The sequence below is a fragment of the Cebus imitator genome, unplaced genomic scaffold (assembly GCF_001604975.1).
Source record: "Cebus imitator isolate Cc_AM_T3 unplaced genomic scaffold, Cebus_imitator-1.0 Scaffold238, whole genome shotgun sequence".
Lineage (NCBI taxonomy): Eukaryota > Metazoa > Chordata > Mammalia > Primates > Cebidae > Cebus > Cebus imitator.
This window is the reverse complement of record NW_016107553.1, coordinates 2,216,906-2,231,756: the sequence shown is the minus strand read 5'-3', so window position 1 is coordinate 2,231,756 and position 14,851 is coordinate 2,216,906. Positions and strand designations below refer to the sequence as shown.

Sequence of the window (14,851 nt, the reverse complement as noted above, 5' to 3'; positions counted from 1 at the left end):
AAAAAAAAAAAAAAAAAAAAAAAAAAAAAAAAACAATGAAATGCAGAACCCAAGACGGCTGCACTCTTGCTGAGACATACTGGTCATCATTGCCTCCGAGCCCACTTTTGCCCGAAGCTCTGTGTCAGAAATGCTGTTCCTTTGGGAACCACAGCCAAAGAAGAGATGGATCAGTTCTGAAATAAGAACACAGGCTCAAACCATCCCGTTTGAACACATCACTATCTACAGTTGGTCTCTTCCCATGGTAATGTCCATCTGTCACCGTGGCACTGGCATTGCTTTGAGTGCAGGGGTCTCTCTTTTTGGCACATCGGCCCTGTTACTCCCTGGGAACTTTGCGTCTTATATGGAACTCATGACGTCCCTGCGTCTGAGGCCAGCACTGATCCACGCAGCTAAGTTTGCACTTGTCTTCCCTCTCATGTATCATACCTGGAATGGGATCTGCCACTTGATTTGGGAACTAGGAAAAGGCATGAAGATTCCCCAGCTATACCAGTCTGGAGTGGTTGTTCTGGTTCTTACTGTGTTGTCCTCTATAGGGCTGGCAGCCATGTGAAGAACAGAGGTTCCCAGGATCATCTTCCTGTACATTATTACATTCACCCATCTTTCTGTTTGTCACTTTTATCTCCAGCCTAGGAAAAGTTCTCCTTATTTGCTTAGATCCTTTTGCGCTTTCAGATCCCCTTGGAGCAGTAGAGTACCTTGTAGACCATAATAGTGGAAAAGGGTGTAGTTTTCCCCTTGTTTTTAAAGATGGGGTGGCTGCAAAAACTCCCCTTTTTTGCCCACAGCTTACCTACTCTGGGCCTGGAAGCAGTTATTCCCTTACCATATTGGGCTTTGATTTCTGCTGAGGGTCAGCTTTTGGCTCCTTCTTCCTGACAGTGGAAACAATGCTAACTCTGTGGCTTCTGCCCTGGGGACGGGGGGTGCCACTCTCTGTGTGTTGCTGGCTTAAACAACAATTTTGTTCGCTGGTGAGAGCCCAGGCCATTAACACCTATGTAGTGTTATTGAAAGAATAGAGGTGAGGGTGGAAAGGAATTAGTCTACGCCAGCTAGAGGGAGATAAAGAGGACTAGTTAGTTCTTGGAGCAGCTGCTTTGAGGAGAAACTATACAGCTTTTGACACAAGAGGAAGGTCCAGAAAATTATCATTGAACATATTAAAGGTTATTTCTTTCTCTTGCATTTCCAGAAAAGCCTCTTAATTTTATGCTTTCTTATCCAAGTCATGTACCATTTTTTTTCTGAAACTGAATTAAAATATTCTTAAAAAAAAAAACAAACTAAATGCAAGTTGTTATATCTCCTGACTTTGAGTGGATTGTGAATTTTAAAAAATGCTCTAAAGGACATTATTGAAACAGTTTGGATATTTCTTGTTCTCAGGAGAAATGTACTAAAGTATTTAGGAATGAGAGGTCTACGACTTGGGTTTTTTTTTGTTTTTCGTTTTTTTTTTTTGAGACAGAGTCTCACTCTATTGCCCAGGTTGGAGTGCAGTGGTGCAATCTTGGCTCACTGTAACCTCCGCCTCCCCAGTTCAAGTGATTCTCCTGCCTCAGCCTCCTGAGTAGCTGGGATTATAGGCAAGTACCACCACATCTGGCTAATTTTTGTATTTTTAGTAGAGACAAGGTTTCACCATGTTGGCCAAGCTGGTCTGAAATGCCTAACCTCAGGTGATCCACCCGCCTCAGCCTCCCAAAGTGCTGGGATTACAGGTGTGAGCCACTGTGCCCGGCCTACACTTACCTTAAATGGGCTATTGGGGAAATATAGAGAGAGACAGAGATAGAGAGAGAGAACATGCACGCACAAATGTGACAAAATGCTAATAACTGGTGAATCTAGAAGAAAGCTATATAGGTCCCACTGTATTATCCTCAGAGCTTTTTTTTTGTAGGTTTGACATTTTTCAAAATAAAAATTTGTGGGAAAAAAAAAAACCCTACAAGGTCTCCCATTCTAGAAAGAGGGATATGCGCGTGCGCGCGTGTGTGTGTTTAAAAAAGAAACACCAGTTCTTCAAATCAGCTAATACTATCAGTGATGTATATGTTTCAAGTACCGACTAAAAATGGAAAAAAAATTCCGCTTGTGGAGCTGTGCCCTGAACCACTTCAGCTTTCATAAAATGGCAAACCAAAGAATGGCTAGTTTCAGACTGACACCAACCCTAGAAGGAAAGGTCCATGGCCTGGGCAGATGGGCAGCTCTCTCCTCTCACAAAATCAGGCTTCCTATTACCAGTGACCTTCCTAGAGAGACCTAAAGGGCACTGCTCTAGCCAGAGCTGCCCAAGTTTAGACTTTCTTTGGCACAGGCAGTCTGTTCTAAACACTCTCTGACCTTGGCTTTCAGGTCAGAGGACTTACCTGGTTTGCCTCAGGAGACTTTTTTTAGACTCAATTCAAGAATACCAAAAAGATTTAAGAGGTGCCAGGTATGATGCTAAGTACTGTTGTTACGAAAATGAATAAGCCACAGAAGAACCCTGACCCAGAAAAAGTCAGACTGTAAATAAATAACCAATAAGTAACATTAAAAGTGGTACGTTGGGGTTATGTCCTGCAGGACACTGGCGAGAAAAAAAATGGAGGAGATCTGCCCAAACATCAGGGAAAACCATAGAGCAAAGGCCATATCTGAGCCAGAGGCTGATTACTTTTCCAGAAAGTAAGTGCATTCCAAGTTCAGGAAGGTGCACAGGCCAAGGCATGGAAAGGCCAAAGGGTCAGCTCACTTGGAGAACAGCGAGCACAGTTCATTAGTTAGAGGATTGAGAGTGGTGGGTGGGAAGAGTTGAAGCAGCTCATCAATCCCTGCCTGCAGCTAGAGAGCACTGTAGGTTTCTGAACTGGATCTCTTATTCATTTTCCTCTTGAATGAGGATATCTCATCTCCAAGATTCACTCAACATTTATTATGTAACCTGCACACTGCAAGGGAATACTATTATGAGCAAATTCTTGTTCTTAAGGAATTTATATACTGGCACTAGAAGATCATAAGGAATAAACACAGAGAACTCTTAACTTAGGAACAATGCATTAAGGATCCTAAGAAGTATTTTTGTAAACATATTTTTTAAAGTTGGACAGCACAGAAAGAAGTAAGATCACTTTCAGAGAAGACATGAATAGAGAAATAAGGAAAGGCTTTCTGCAGGTGGCGACACAGGGGCCAGACCTTGATGGTATGACATAGGTGAAAACACTGAAGACACGGAGGAAACATTCCAAGGGAAACAACTAACCTAAGTTAAAATGTAGAGGTTGGCCAGGTGCAGTGGCTCACACCTGTAATCCCAGCACTTTAGGAGGCTGAGGTGGGCGGATCACAAGGTCAGGAGTTCGAGACCAGCCTGACTAACATGGTGAAACCCCTTATCTACTAAAAATACAAAAACCAGCCAGGCGTGGTGACGGGTGTCTATAATCCCAGCTACTCGGGAAGCTGAGGCAGGAGAATCGCTTGAATCCGGGAGGCAGAAGTTGCAGTGAGCTGAGACAATGCCACTGTACTCCAGCCTGGGTGACAGAGTAAGACTCTGTCTCAAAAAAAAAAAAAAAAAAATGTAGAGGTAACCCTGCAGATAGATACAGCCTAAGTGCATGGATTCCTAAACATTCCCCTTAGATTCAGAACTAAACATGTTTCTTTTCTCTTTTTCTTTTTCTTTTTTTTTTTTTTTGATGTCACCACATCGATCCTAAACATGTTTCTTTAACAATATTTACTGTGTGGGACTAAGACTTGATTCTAGCCTGTTTTGTGTTTTCTATGACACTAGTAACTTTTTTGTGGGTTTCTTGCTGGGCGGCAGGGATGGGAATAGTTGGGAATGGGCAAAAAAATAAGCTAGCAGAGTAGAACCACCCCAGAGTTGAAAATTGGTAATCTTCCTGTGTTCTTAGTAAAGTCTTGCAGTCCAGGGCAGTGACCTGGGTTATTTGGACTTAAAATCTGCTTACGTAATCACACGTTCTCTATATAAAGAGGTCCTTGTGAAGTCTGCCAATCTGTCAGTTCTAGTCACAGTCAGTTTAAACAAGCACCTGACCAAGGAAACAGAGACCAGACTGGGGGTATGGGAGAGAACTGGTCAAACTAGTTGGGTAATTTTATTATTGAGCATGACATTTCCATCACAGTCAAGGACACTAAGATTATTTAACACCTAATAAGCCTAAGTATTGTGTTGGTGCTTATATACACTGGCCTCACATAATCCTCTAAACAACCCAACAAGTAGTATTAACTCAGATAAGTAAACTGAGGCTTAAAGGTTAAATTACTTGCTCAATGTCATATAGCTAGTCAATGATGGTGCCCACACCTGAGTCCACAAACCTAGCTTTCGCCCCACTATTTGTGGCTCTCCCTCAGTCAGCAAACAACTGGGGAACTCTGTTTCAATCCAGGTGATGCTCTCCTATAGACAGATGAAGCTTTAGTCTGGCCTTGTGCACATACTGCCTGAGCTTTGATAGTCTAATTTCTTCTCCTCCCTAGACTTTAACATTCCTCTGATCAGTTCTTAATGAAACATCTTAATGATGTTTCCAGTGAGTTTTTTCTGCGCCACCCTTCTCAAGACTAAAGTGGATCCACTGTCCTTTGAAAAACAACCCAGGTCTCTGGACTCAGTTTTCAAAAAATTTCAGGAGACCCTCCCAGCTGGCTTCTCATTCTTAACTCTTCAATTAACATATCCTCTCTTGGTCTCACCTGGTCATAGCCTTAGCCCTATCTAACTACTGTCAGCAAGTCCCAGCCCAAGCTATATCCTCTTCTAAAACATCCTCTCTGTCTCAGTCTGCCAGATTTGCACCTTCCATTTCAGTTCCTAACGTCTATTTTTTCCTCGAAAAGTTCTCATCAGGAGGAGTTATGGCTTCTCTGAACTAAATAAGCAACTCCCCCATCCCATCACCTCTGCCTGGGCATAGCACAGTGTGTACTGATGTGACCTTGAACAAGATGTTTCTGTTATTTATGTGGCTGCTCAAGCTTTGTCCTGTGGCCTATATATTCTTAATGACTTCCTTCTGTACAGTCCCTCAAACTATAAATGCTTTGAAAGCAAAGTCTAACTTTATAGTTCATCTTCAATACAATGCTGAAGAGAAAAGCATTTATAAACGTGTAAAGTGAGAGTGTGCTAAGCTTTTAAAAGCAAAGATAGATGAACTCCATCTGTCAAAACGGCATAGAACAAAACAAAAAGCCCACACTTGCTATCACACAATACAGTTTCCATGGTTTTATAAGAAAATCCTTCCTGGGTATGACAACCACAATCAAGTAAAATATTAAAATATAGGATTCATAAATCACCAAACAGAGTGAGCACTATAAGCCAGGACCTGATTTTTTTTTTTTTTTAAGAAGGCAGAATGTTACTCAAAAGATAAAAAACTTACCTGAATTGAACCTTAGAAATTAATTTTATAATTATAAAAAAGAAAAAGAAAAAAGATGACAAACAGCAAAAGGTTAAATACAGGCTAAAACCCTTGGCTTCTCAACTTGATCAGTTTACGTAACTCAGAAGGTGGAAAAACTTGGAATCGGGCCTAAAACAACACTGACTTATTTCCATTCAAGTTATGCTACAAGGGAAAAAATGTGAAATTTGAAAGCTTTCCTTTTCAAAGCCAGATTTAGACAAGTTGAAGGAAAAAGAAATAAATGCTACTCTGCAGCCCACTGCAGCTCCACAATGGCCTGTTTTTGCCCATTCAAAGTAGATTCCTCTTCCTTGTTCCTCAAACATTTTCTCCTTAGCTAGCTGGCTTGTGTTCAATCTGAATAGTATGTGGCCTGGCTTGTGCCAGGTTCACAAACCATGCTGGTATTGCAAAAACTTCCACAACTACATGACCTTGGTCAAGAGGACCAGAGGACAAGCCAGCCTAGCCAGTGCAGAGAACATACATGATCACCAGCAGAAATAGCCATTCAGGAATACACACTTTTCTAAAAGTGGGTGGGAATCAGTGCACAAGGGTTTGGTCACTCTTATATAAGGCTGTGTGCCTATTACTATTTCTTTTCATCTGGACCCTGTGCCCCTAGACTGCTGAAGCTAACACTGTGAGCTGCCCAGGTAAGCTGAGAATGACAGTCTCTTCCATTCCACTGCCAGCATCACTGGCTTCTGAACACAGTTTCAGAGCCACATGGCCAAACTCCTGTACAACATCTGTAGCTGGCTGCCATCATTGCCTTTGCCCAAGAGGCCTCAACAGTGGTAGCATAGCTGTGCTCATTGCCCAACAGATGCTACCTCCTTTCCCTGGGCTCATATTCTCTGTACCCACTATGAGAGGTGAGACTATTACAGCATCAGGATCAGCTCTTACTGCAGAACAAGGGGTAGAAGGTTCAGGGTGGATAGGCATTTTTTGGTAGTTCCAGTGACAGCAACTTTGGACATGGGATATTCTCCCAGTGAGCAATGAGGGAGGTTATGTTATCTATCATCAAGCTTGTCCACCTTATCTTCCTAGTGGCCACATTCACAGCTGCATACTAAAAGAAACAAAACTTTTTTCTTTTTCTTTTTTTTTTTTTTTTTAAGACAGAGTATCACTTGGTTGCCCAGGCTGGAGTGTAGTATAGCACAATCTCGGCTTACTGCAGCCTTTATCACCCCAGGCTTTATCACCTGGGTGATCCTCCCACCTCAGCCTCCCAAGAAGCTGGGACTACAGGCACATGTCACCATGCCTAGCTAATTTTTGTATGTTTTGTAGAGATGGCATTTCACCATGTTGCCCAGACTGGTCTTGAACCCCTGGGCTCAAGTGATCTATCTGCCTCAGCCTCCCAAAGTACTTGGATTACAGGCATGAGTCACTGCACCTGGCTCTAGAACTTCTTTTATTAAGTAATCAAGGATTCTAGGGCCCTATCATTAGGATGACCTATGTCATAGCTAGGTGTTAAAAGATGAACTGGGTCAAACAAATTCCCTCTCTGGAATTCAACTAAAAATATGAAAACTATTCAAACTGAGTGAAGATAATGGTGGGAGATTGCAATGGATAATTAGTAGCCTTCATTGTTTAAATCCCTGCAGCTTGCCATACCCTGGTACAGCCTCCATGATACCTGGTTATATTACAGTTCCTGTTCTTAGACTACCCTTGTCACTCATAACCACACGCCTGATTTAAGGTGGTACAAAAGAACTTACCATCCTTGCAGTCAAAGAACTCAACTACCAAGTAGTTCATCCATGTCCAGAAATAGTATCACATGATCCAGGAGGCAGAATTCCACGGTTAAGTTATGGCTAAAGGGCAGCTCAGACCTATAGCCCCAGTCTACATCACCTCTTTGGAAATACTACAGCTATGTGAGTATGACAAATAAAATACAAAGGCTCAGGAAAAAGTCAAGGACACTTTTGTTTTTAAATGTTAAAATGTATCTTGGGTCATATAGCTTAAATTGCTAATTTTAATATAAAATCCAGCCTTGTAAATAACAGCATAATCTATCAGATTATGTAGCTTAAACCTGTCTTCCTTTTCCACAAATCATACACAGCAGCAAAACAAATAAAAATAACTTTATTATCCACCAGGTAAAATAGTATAAAATATTGGTCTGTCAGGTTCATGTCTGTCTAATAAAAGCTGTATGTTCTTATGAAAAGATACTTCACCTCTTTCAGTCTCAGTTTAAAATAAAGGTTGAAAAAAAGCTCAATATCACTGATCATTAGAGATCAAAACCACAATGAGATACTATCTCACACTAGTCAGAATGGCTATTATTAAAAAGTCAAAAAATAACAGGTGCTGGCAAGGTTGCACAGAAAAAGGAACGCTTATACACTGCTGGTGAGAGTATAAAATTAGTTCAACCACTGTGGAAAACAGTGTGGAAATTCCTCAAAGACCTAAAAACAACTACCATTTGACCAAGCAAACCTATTACTGGGTATGTACCCATAGGAACATAAATTGTCATAAAGACACATGCACATGTATGTTCACTGCAGCACTATTCACAACAGCAAAGACATGGAATCAACCTAAATGCCTATCAATGGTAGACTAGATAAAGAAAATATGGTACATATACACCATAGAATAGTACACAGTCACTAAAAAGAACAAGATCTTGTCCTTTGCAGAAACATGGATGGAGCTGAAGGCTATTATTCTTAGCAAAGTAGTGAAAAGAAAACCAAATACTGCATGTTCTCACTTATACGTAGGAGCTAAATGATGAGAACACATGGACACATAGAGGGGAACAATAGACACAGGGGCCTATCAGAGAGTGGAGGGTGGGAAGAGGAAGAGGATCAGGAAAAATAACCAATGGGTTATTTAGTGTGTTCTGATAGCCATTGTTACTTCTTTGTACTTCTTTGAGTCTTTACATCTCTTCCTGCTACATTTTAAAGCATTTTTATAAGGTGTAGTTTGGCCTAATAAAGCAATTTTATGGCAAAAAAAAATCATACTAGGCTTCATACCTTGGTGATCAAATAATCTGTATAACAAACCCCTATGACCTACATAATAAAAAGACTGGAAGGAGACAGAAAAATGATGATGGTTGGTTCTGCTGGGATGGCAGGATTATTCTTGCTTACAAAATAACATGTTCAATGAGAACCAGATTGCTTTGTTTTGGTTCTACTACTTCATTATAATATTAAGGTCTAGAATTAGAATAACAAAAGAAAATACTGGGATCAGGTAACTCAGAAGAGGGCTTTCATATCTACTCTCTCTGGGAGACTCAATCAATTTAAGAGAAAAAAAAATCCTTCTTCAAAGCTCCTTCTTTCATTTTTCTTCTACCTCACAACATCCCTGTTGGGCACGGTAGCTCACACCTATAATCTCAACACTTTGGGAGGCTGAAGTGAGAGGATTGCTTGAGCCCAGGAGGTCAAGGCTGCGGTGAGCCATGATTGCACCACTGCACTCCAGCCTGGGTGACAGAGTGTGGCCCTGTCTCCAAACAAAAAAACACATTACAGCCACACTTCCTTCATTTCTCCAAAGGCACTAAAGCCTTTTTCATAGTTACTTCTCCTGGTATGATAGTCCTCTGCTTGAAATTTGCTTCTCTACGTGTTCTAACCAACCCCTCAATTTTCAGGTCTGCTTAAAGGCCATTTTCTCAAACAAGCTTTCTCCATACCCCCAATCTAAATACCCCCTTTTTAGTCTTCTCCTGCACTCTATTTTTCCTTTGGAGAACTTATCGGTTTGTAATCATATTTACTTTTGTGACTATCTGATTAATGTCTTGCCTCCCCGATAGGACTCTAAGTTGTGAGGTTCGGGACCAAATCATGAAAACAGACATTGTGACTTTTATGCCCTCCTTCGCCTTCGATGGTCTCAGTGGTGTTTTGAAGCATTTCCTTACTCGTGGCCCACAGACAAACTGAACCGTAAGGCTCTGTGTATCCTCAATGGGTGATTAAATGTCTTAATGGACCTTGTGCTGGAAGAGCTGCAGTCTGCATGGCCTCCCACTCTTCTGGCTCAAAAACATACAACCACACAGTCCATGTAACTGGCCACCTGGCCATTCTTTCCCTATGTGGATTTTTTTTTTTCTTTTTCATCAAATGAGGTCTGTCTATGTGGATTTTAAGCTCTCAACAATCCACTGAAAATGGTCATGGTTTTACAAACCCTACTTCAAATCTGCACCAAGGTAAACTTGCTAGATGAACAGATGATTCTGTCTATTTCATTACATATACATTATCTGAGAGAAAGGCTGAAGGGCTCAATAGTGGCTGGTTCATGTTTTCCTTTCTATTTACACATAAGCCTAATACAGCCAAACAAACTATACCTAACGGCCAATGTGAAGTGACGTAAGAAAAAGTGTAATTAGCAAGAAGGGGCATTATTAAGAAGGCACTGAACAATTTGAGGTGAACAACGGAGATATTCCTAACATTTTAAGCAATGAGCATGGATTCTCAAAGCTAATTCAATCTTGGAATAACATCAAATTTCTTTAGGCTCTCCCAAAATAGGTCAACCTTCAGACTTTAGCTAAGAGCATGACACAACAGGAGCCAATAGTCTAATAATTATTTCTCCCTGACCTCAATCACTAAGAAGGCAATCTGCTCTCTGAGGATGCAAGCCTGAGGACCAGATTCAGGAGATCAGATTCTCTTCTTGGCATAGCTCTCACTGGTCCATCTCAACAGTTATCCTCAGCTATAAAATGAAAGCACCAGCACTAATGTACTCTAGTTCTATATTTAATGCTGTTATATTGGACTGTACCAAGAGCTATCTATGGAAGCTGTAGAGGTGCTAAACTCTATACTGCTCTGACCAACCTTCATTCTCTTCAATTCTCAGCAATTTAAAAAGAAGGCAGAAAAGAAGAATGGTGACCCAGAAACTATAGACATAATGCGTAACTGAGAAAATAAAAATATTTAGCTTGGAAAGAGAAATCGATAGTTTTTTAAGTACCAAGAGTTAGATGTCACAATGATGACTTATTCCGTCTTACTTTATAAGACAACACTGACCAAGGAGTAAAGATTGCAGGGAAGCATTTGACACAATAGAGGGAAGCATTTAATAACTAACTAGGCCTACAAATATAAAGAGTTCTTCTGAAACAAACTTCCTTCTTTGTCACTGGATGTCTCAAAGCAAAATGAGCAATTCTGTGGGCTACTTTGGAGCAGGAGTCAACATACTTTTTCCGTAAAGAGATGTGGAGCAGGAGTCAACATACCTTTTCTGGAAAGAGATGTGTGTGCCATATAATTCCTTAAAGATGTAAAAAAAAAAAATCCTTAAGCTCACAGGCCATACAAAACAGGTAGCTTGTTGACCCTTGTTCTAGAGAAGCACTGTCTAACAGAAATGTAATATAAGTCACATATGTAATTTAAATTTTTCCAGTATCCATATTTTAAATGATAAAAAGAAACAGGTGAAGTTAATTTTAGTATCTTATTTAATCCAATACCTCCATAGTTATTTTAACATGCAAACAAAATTATTAATGAGATCCTCTACATTAAAAAAAAAAAAAACTAAGCCTTTTAAATCCAGTGTATATTTTACACGTAAAACCTATCTCAAGTCAAACTAATCACATTTCAAGTGCTCATTAGCTACATACTGCATCAAGTAGTTCTGGATAAACTGTGTATTTCTTGAGAAACAGAAGACATGATCTTGCAATCCATATTTAATTCTAACAATTAAAATCGATGAGGAAAAAATTGTACTAGCCTATAAACAACTGGGGCATCTGTCAAGCTACCTGAAAAAAATAAAGATCCCTTCTCATGCCTTACTCCAATATAAATTCCAGACCAAAACAAGGATGTCAATGTAAAAAGTAAAGTAACAAAAGCCACAACAACAAAAAGAAAAAAACATGTATAGTATTTTCTTACTGTCTTGCTGTATGAAAAATCTTTTAAAGCATAAATATTCAGAAACCATAAAGATATTAATAAATTTACGCATATAAAAATTTATAATGTTAGTACTACAAAACAATTTTTTTAAGTTTCAAAAAGTAAATGACAAATGGGGGAAATATTTTAAACACAGGCCAAAGTGTGATATGGTTTAGGTCTATGTCCCTGCCCAAAGCTCATGTGGAACTGTAATCTCTAGTGTTGGAAGAAAGGCCTTGTGGGAGGTCATTGGATTATGGGGCCAGATTTCCCCCTTGTTGTTCTCATAATAGTGAGTGAATAATCACAAGATCTTGTTGTTTATGACAGTGTGAGGCACCTCCCCATTTGCTCTCTCTTCTTCCTGTTCCGGCCATGTAAGACATTCCTCCTTCCTCTTTGCTTCTGCCATGACTATAAGTTTCCTGAGCTCCCACCCCAGTCATGCTTCCCGTTCAGCCTATGGAACACTAAGCCAACTAAACCTCCTTTCTTTATAAATTACCCAGTCTCAGGTAGTTCTTTACAGCAAAGTGGGAATTAACTTATACAAAGTGTTTTTTAAAACTCTTAATATAAAAAGAGGGTTTACATTGCAGTGACCAAAGACTTTGATCAGAACACTCAATTTCCTTTGAATATTTGCAAAGCCTTCTCAAGAAGGATGGGTACAAACCAGCCCAGACAGCAAAGATTACAACAAATACCTAGTTCTTCAATGCCCAGACATCAATGAACATCCACAAGCATCAAAACCATTCAAGAAACACGATCCCATCAAATAAACTAAATAAGACACCTGGGACCAATCCCAGAGTGACAGAGAATTCAAAAGAATTGTTTTCAGGAGCTCAGTAAAATTCAAGATAACACAGAGAAAGAATTCAGAATACTATCAAATACATTTAACAAAGAGATTAAAATAATTTTTTAAAATCAAGCAGAAATTCTGGAGTTGAAAATTTCAATTAACAAATTGAAGAATGAGGCCAGGTGCAGTGGCTCATGCCTGTAATCCCAGCACTTCAGGAGGCCGAAGCAGGCGGATTACTTGAGGTCAGTAGTTCAAGACTAGCCTGGCCAACACGGAGAAACCCCATCTCTGTTAGAAACACAAAAATTAGCTGGGCGTGGTGGCACGCACCTATAATGCCAGCTACTCAGGAGGCTGAAGCAGGAGAATCGCTTGAACCCGGGAGGTGGAGGTTGCAGTGAGCTGAGATTGTGCCACTGCACTCCAGCCTGGGCATCAGAGCAAGGCTCTGTCCCCCACCGCCCATCAAAAAAAGAAAAAAAAAATTGAAGAATGCATCACAGTCTCTCAACAGCAGAACTGATCAAACAAAAGAATTAGTGAGCTTGAAGACAGCCTATTTGAATATACACAATCAGAGAAGAAAAAGCCAAAAGGAATGAAAAGAATGAAGCACACCAATGAGAACTAGAAAACAGCTTTGAAAGGGCAGATCTAAGAGTTATTGGCCTTAAAGAAGAGGTAAAGAGAGAGGTCAGGGCAGAAAATTTATTCGAAGAGATAATAACAGAACTTTCCAAACCTAGAGAAAGGTAACAATATCCAAGTACAAGAATGTTATAGAATACCAAGCAGATTTAACCCAAATAAGACCACCTCAAGACATTTAATAATCAAATTCCCAAAGGTCAAGAATAAAGAAAGAGTCCCCAAAACAGCAAGTGAAACGAAATGACATACAATGTAGCTCCTGTATGTCTGGCAACAGACTTTTCACTGGAAGTCTTACAGGCCACAAGACAGTGGTATGATATATTTAAAGTGCTGAAGGAAAAATCTTTTATCCTAGAATAGTATATGCAATGAAAATATCCTTCAAATAAGGAGAAATAGGACTTTCCCAGACAAACAAAAGCTGAGAAATCTCATCAACACCTGATCTATCCTACAAGAAATGCTCAAGGAAGTTCTGCAATCTTAAAGCAAAGGACACTAATGTGGAATAAGAAATTATCTGAAGGTACAAAACTCACTGGTGAGTACACACAAAAATACAGACTATTTTAACACTTAATAGTGGTGTGTAATTGTGGTGTGTAAACGACTCATATCTTGAATAGGAAGACTAAACGATGAAATAACTACAACAACTTTTCAATATATAGTACAATAAGATATAAACAATAAAAAGTTGAAAAGCTGGGGCGAATTTAGTTAAAATACAGTTTTTGTTTGTTTATTCTTCACCTATTTGTTAGTTTATGCAATCAGTGTTTTCATCAGTTTAAAATAATGGGTTAATAAGATGTTATTTGCAAGCCTCATGGTACCCTCAAATCAAAAACAGATATACACAACAGATACACGTAAAATAAAAAGGAAGCCAGAAAGGAGGTCTGGGAGTCAGGAAAGAGAGTAAGGAGAGAGGGAGGGAGGGAAGGAGAGAGGACAACAAAACTAGAAAACAAATAAAAAAATAGCAGTAAATTCTTACTCATCAATAATAATATTGAATGGATTTCTTTAAAATGCCCCATCTGCTGCCTACAAGAAATACACTTTACCTATAAAGACACACATAGACCAAAAATGAAGGGATAGAAAAAGAAATTCCATGCCACTGTAAATGAAAAAAGAGCAGGAGTAGCTATACTTATATCAGATAAAATACATTTCAAGACCAAAACCATAAAAGGAGACAAAGAAGGTCATTAATATAATGGTAAAGGGGTCGATACAGCAAGAGGACATAACAATATTATATATGCATCCAACATTGGAGCATCCAGATACATAAAGTACATGTCACTACAGCTAAAGAGAGATATAGACCATAATACAATAATAGCTAGAGGTCGCCGATCCAAGATGGCCGTTTAGGAACAGCTCAGGATTGCACCTCCCAGTGAAAGCGCAGAGGGTGAGTGGACGCCGCGTTTTTATTGCCCACAGACTAGGAAATTCCCGGGTGGAGGTGCTCCACGCTTGCCAGCGCGGCTGTTTCGGCCAGCGCGGCTGTGCCGGCCAGCGCCGCTGCTTTGCCCTGCGCGGCTGCTTTGTCGGCCCCCTGGAGCCGCGGTTCTCCGTACAAAATACACCGGTCCGGGGGCCCTTTTGGCTGGCGATTGGAGCCACGGGAAGTTGCCCATTCGCTGGTTCAAAAAGGGGACTGAGCAGAGAACCAGGACAGTAGATTTCAGGGCAAAAAATAAAAAGCACCACAAACCTCAGTGCCGCTGTTTAAGCCTGCGCAGTGTGTGGCCGCAGGGGAAAACAAACAGACCCCGGCGCCTCTTCAACAGGCGACTGGAACACCAACTTAAAAAAGGCTCTGAGGCAGGAAGCCAGGCGATCAGGCTCGGCTGGCCCCACCCCCACAAAAGAACAGCAACCAGAAAATCTGGATTGAGAGTTTCACAGCAAGC

The 14,851-nt window shown here is 40.3% G+C and overlaps 2 protein-coding genes across 12 annotated transcripts in view; one reads left to right on the top strand and one right to left on the bottom strand.

The window, feature by feature from the left end:
* The window catches only part of CPEB3 (cytoplasmic polyadenylation element binding protein 3), a 246,448-nt gene that overhangs the window by 75,967 nt on the left and 155,630 nt on the right, over window positions 1-14,851 (bottom strand). The window lies entirely within an intron of this gene.
* On the top strand, window positions 55-803 carry LOC108282309 (succinate dehydrogenase cytochrome b560 subunit, mitochondrial-like). The gene has a single exon (XM_037727738.1). It carries the CDS (start codon window positions 131-133, stop codon window positions 560-562), a length of 432 nt encoding a protein of 143 aa, XP_037583666.1. The 5' UTR covers window positions 55-130; the 3' UTR covers window positions 563-803.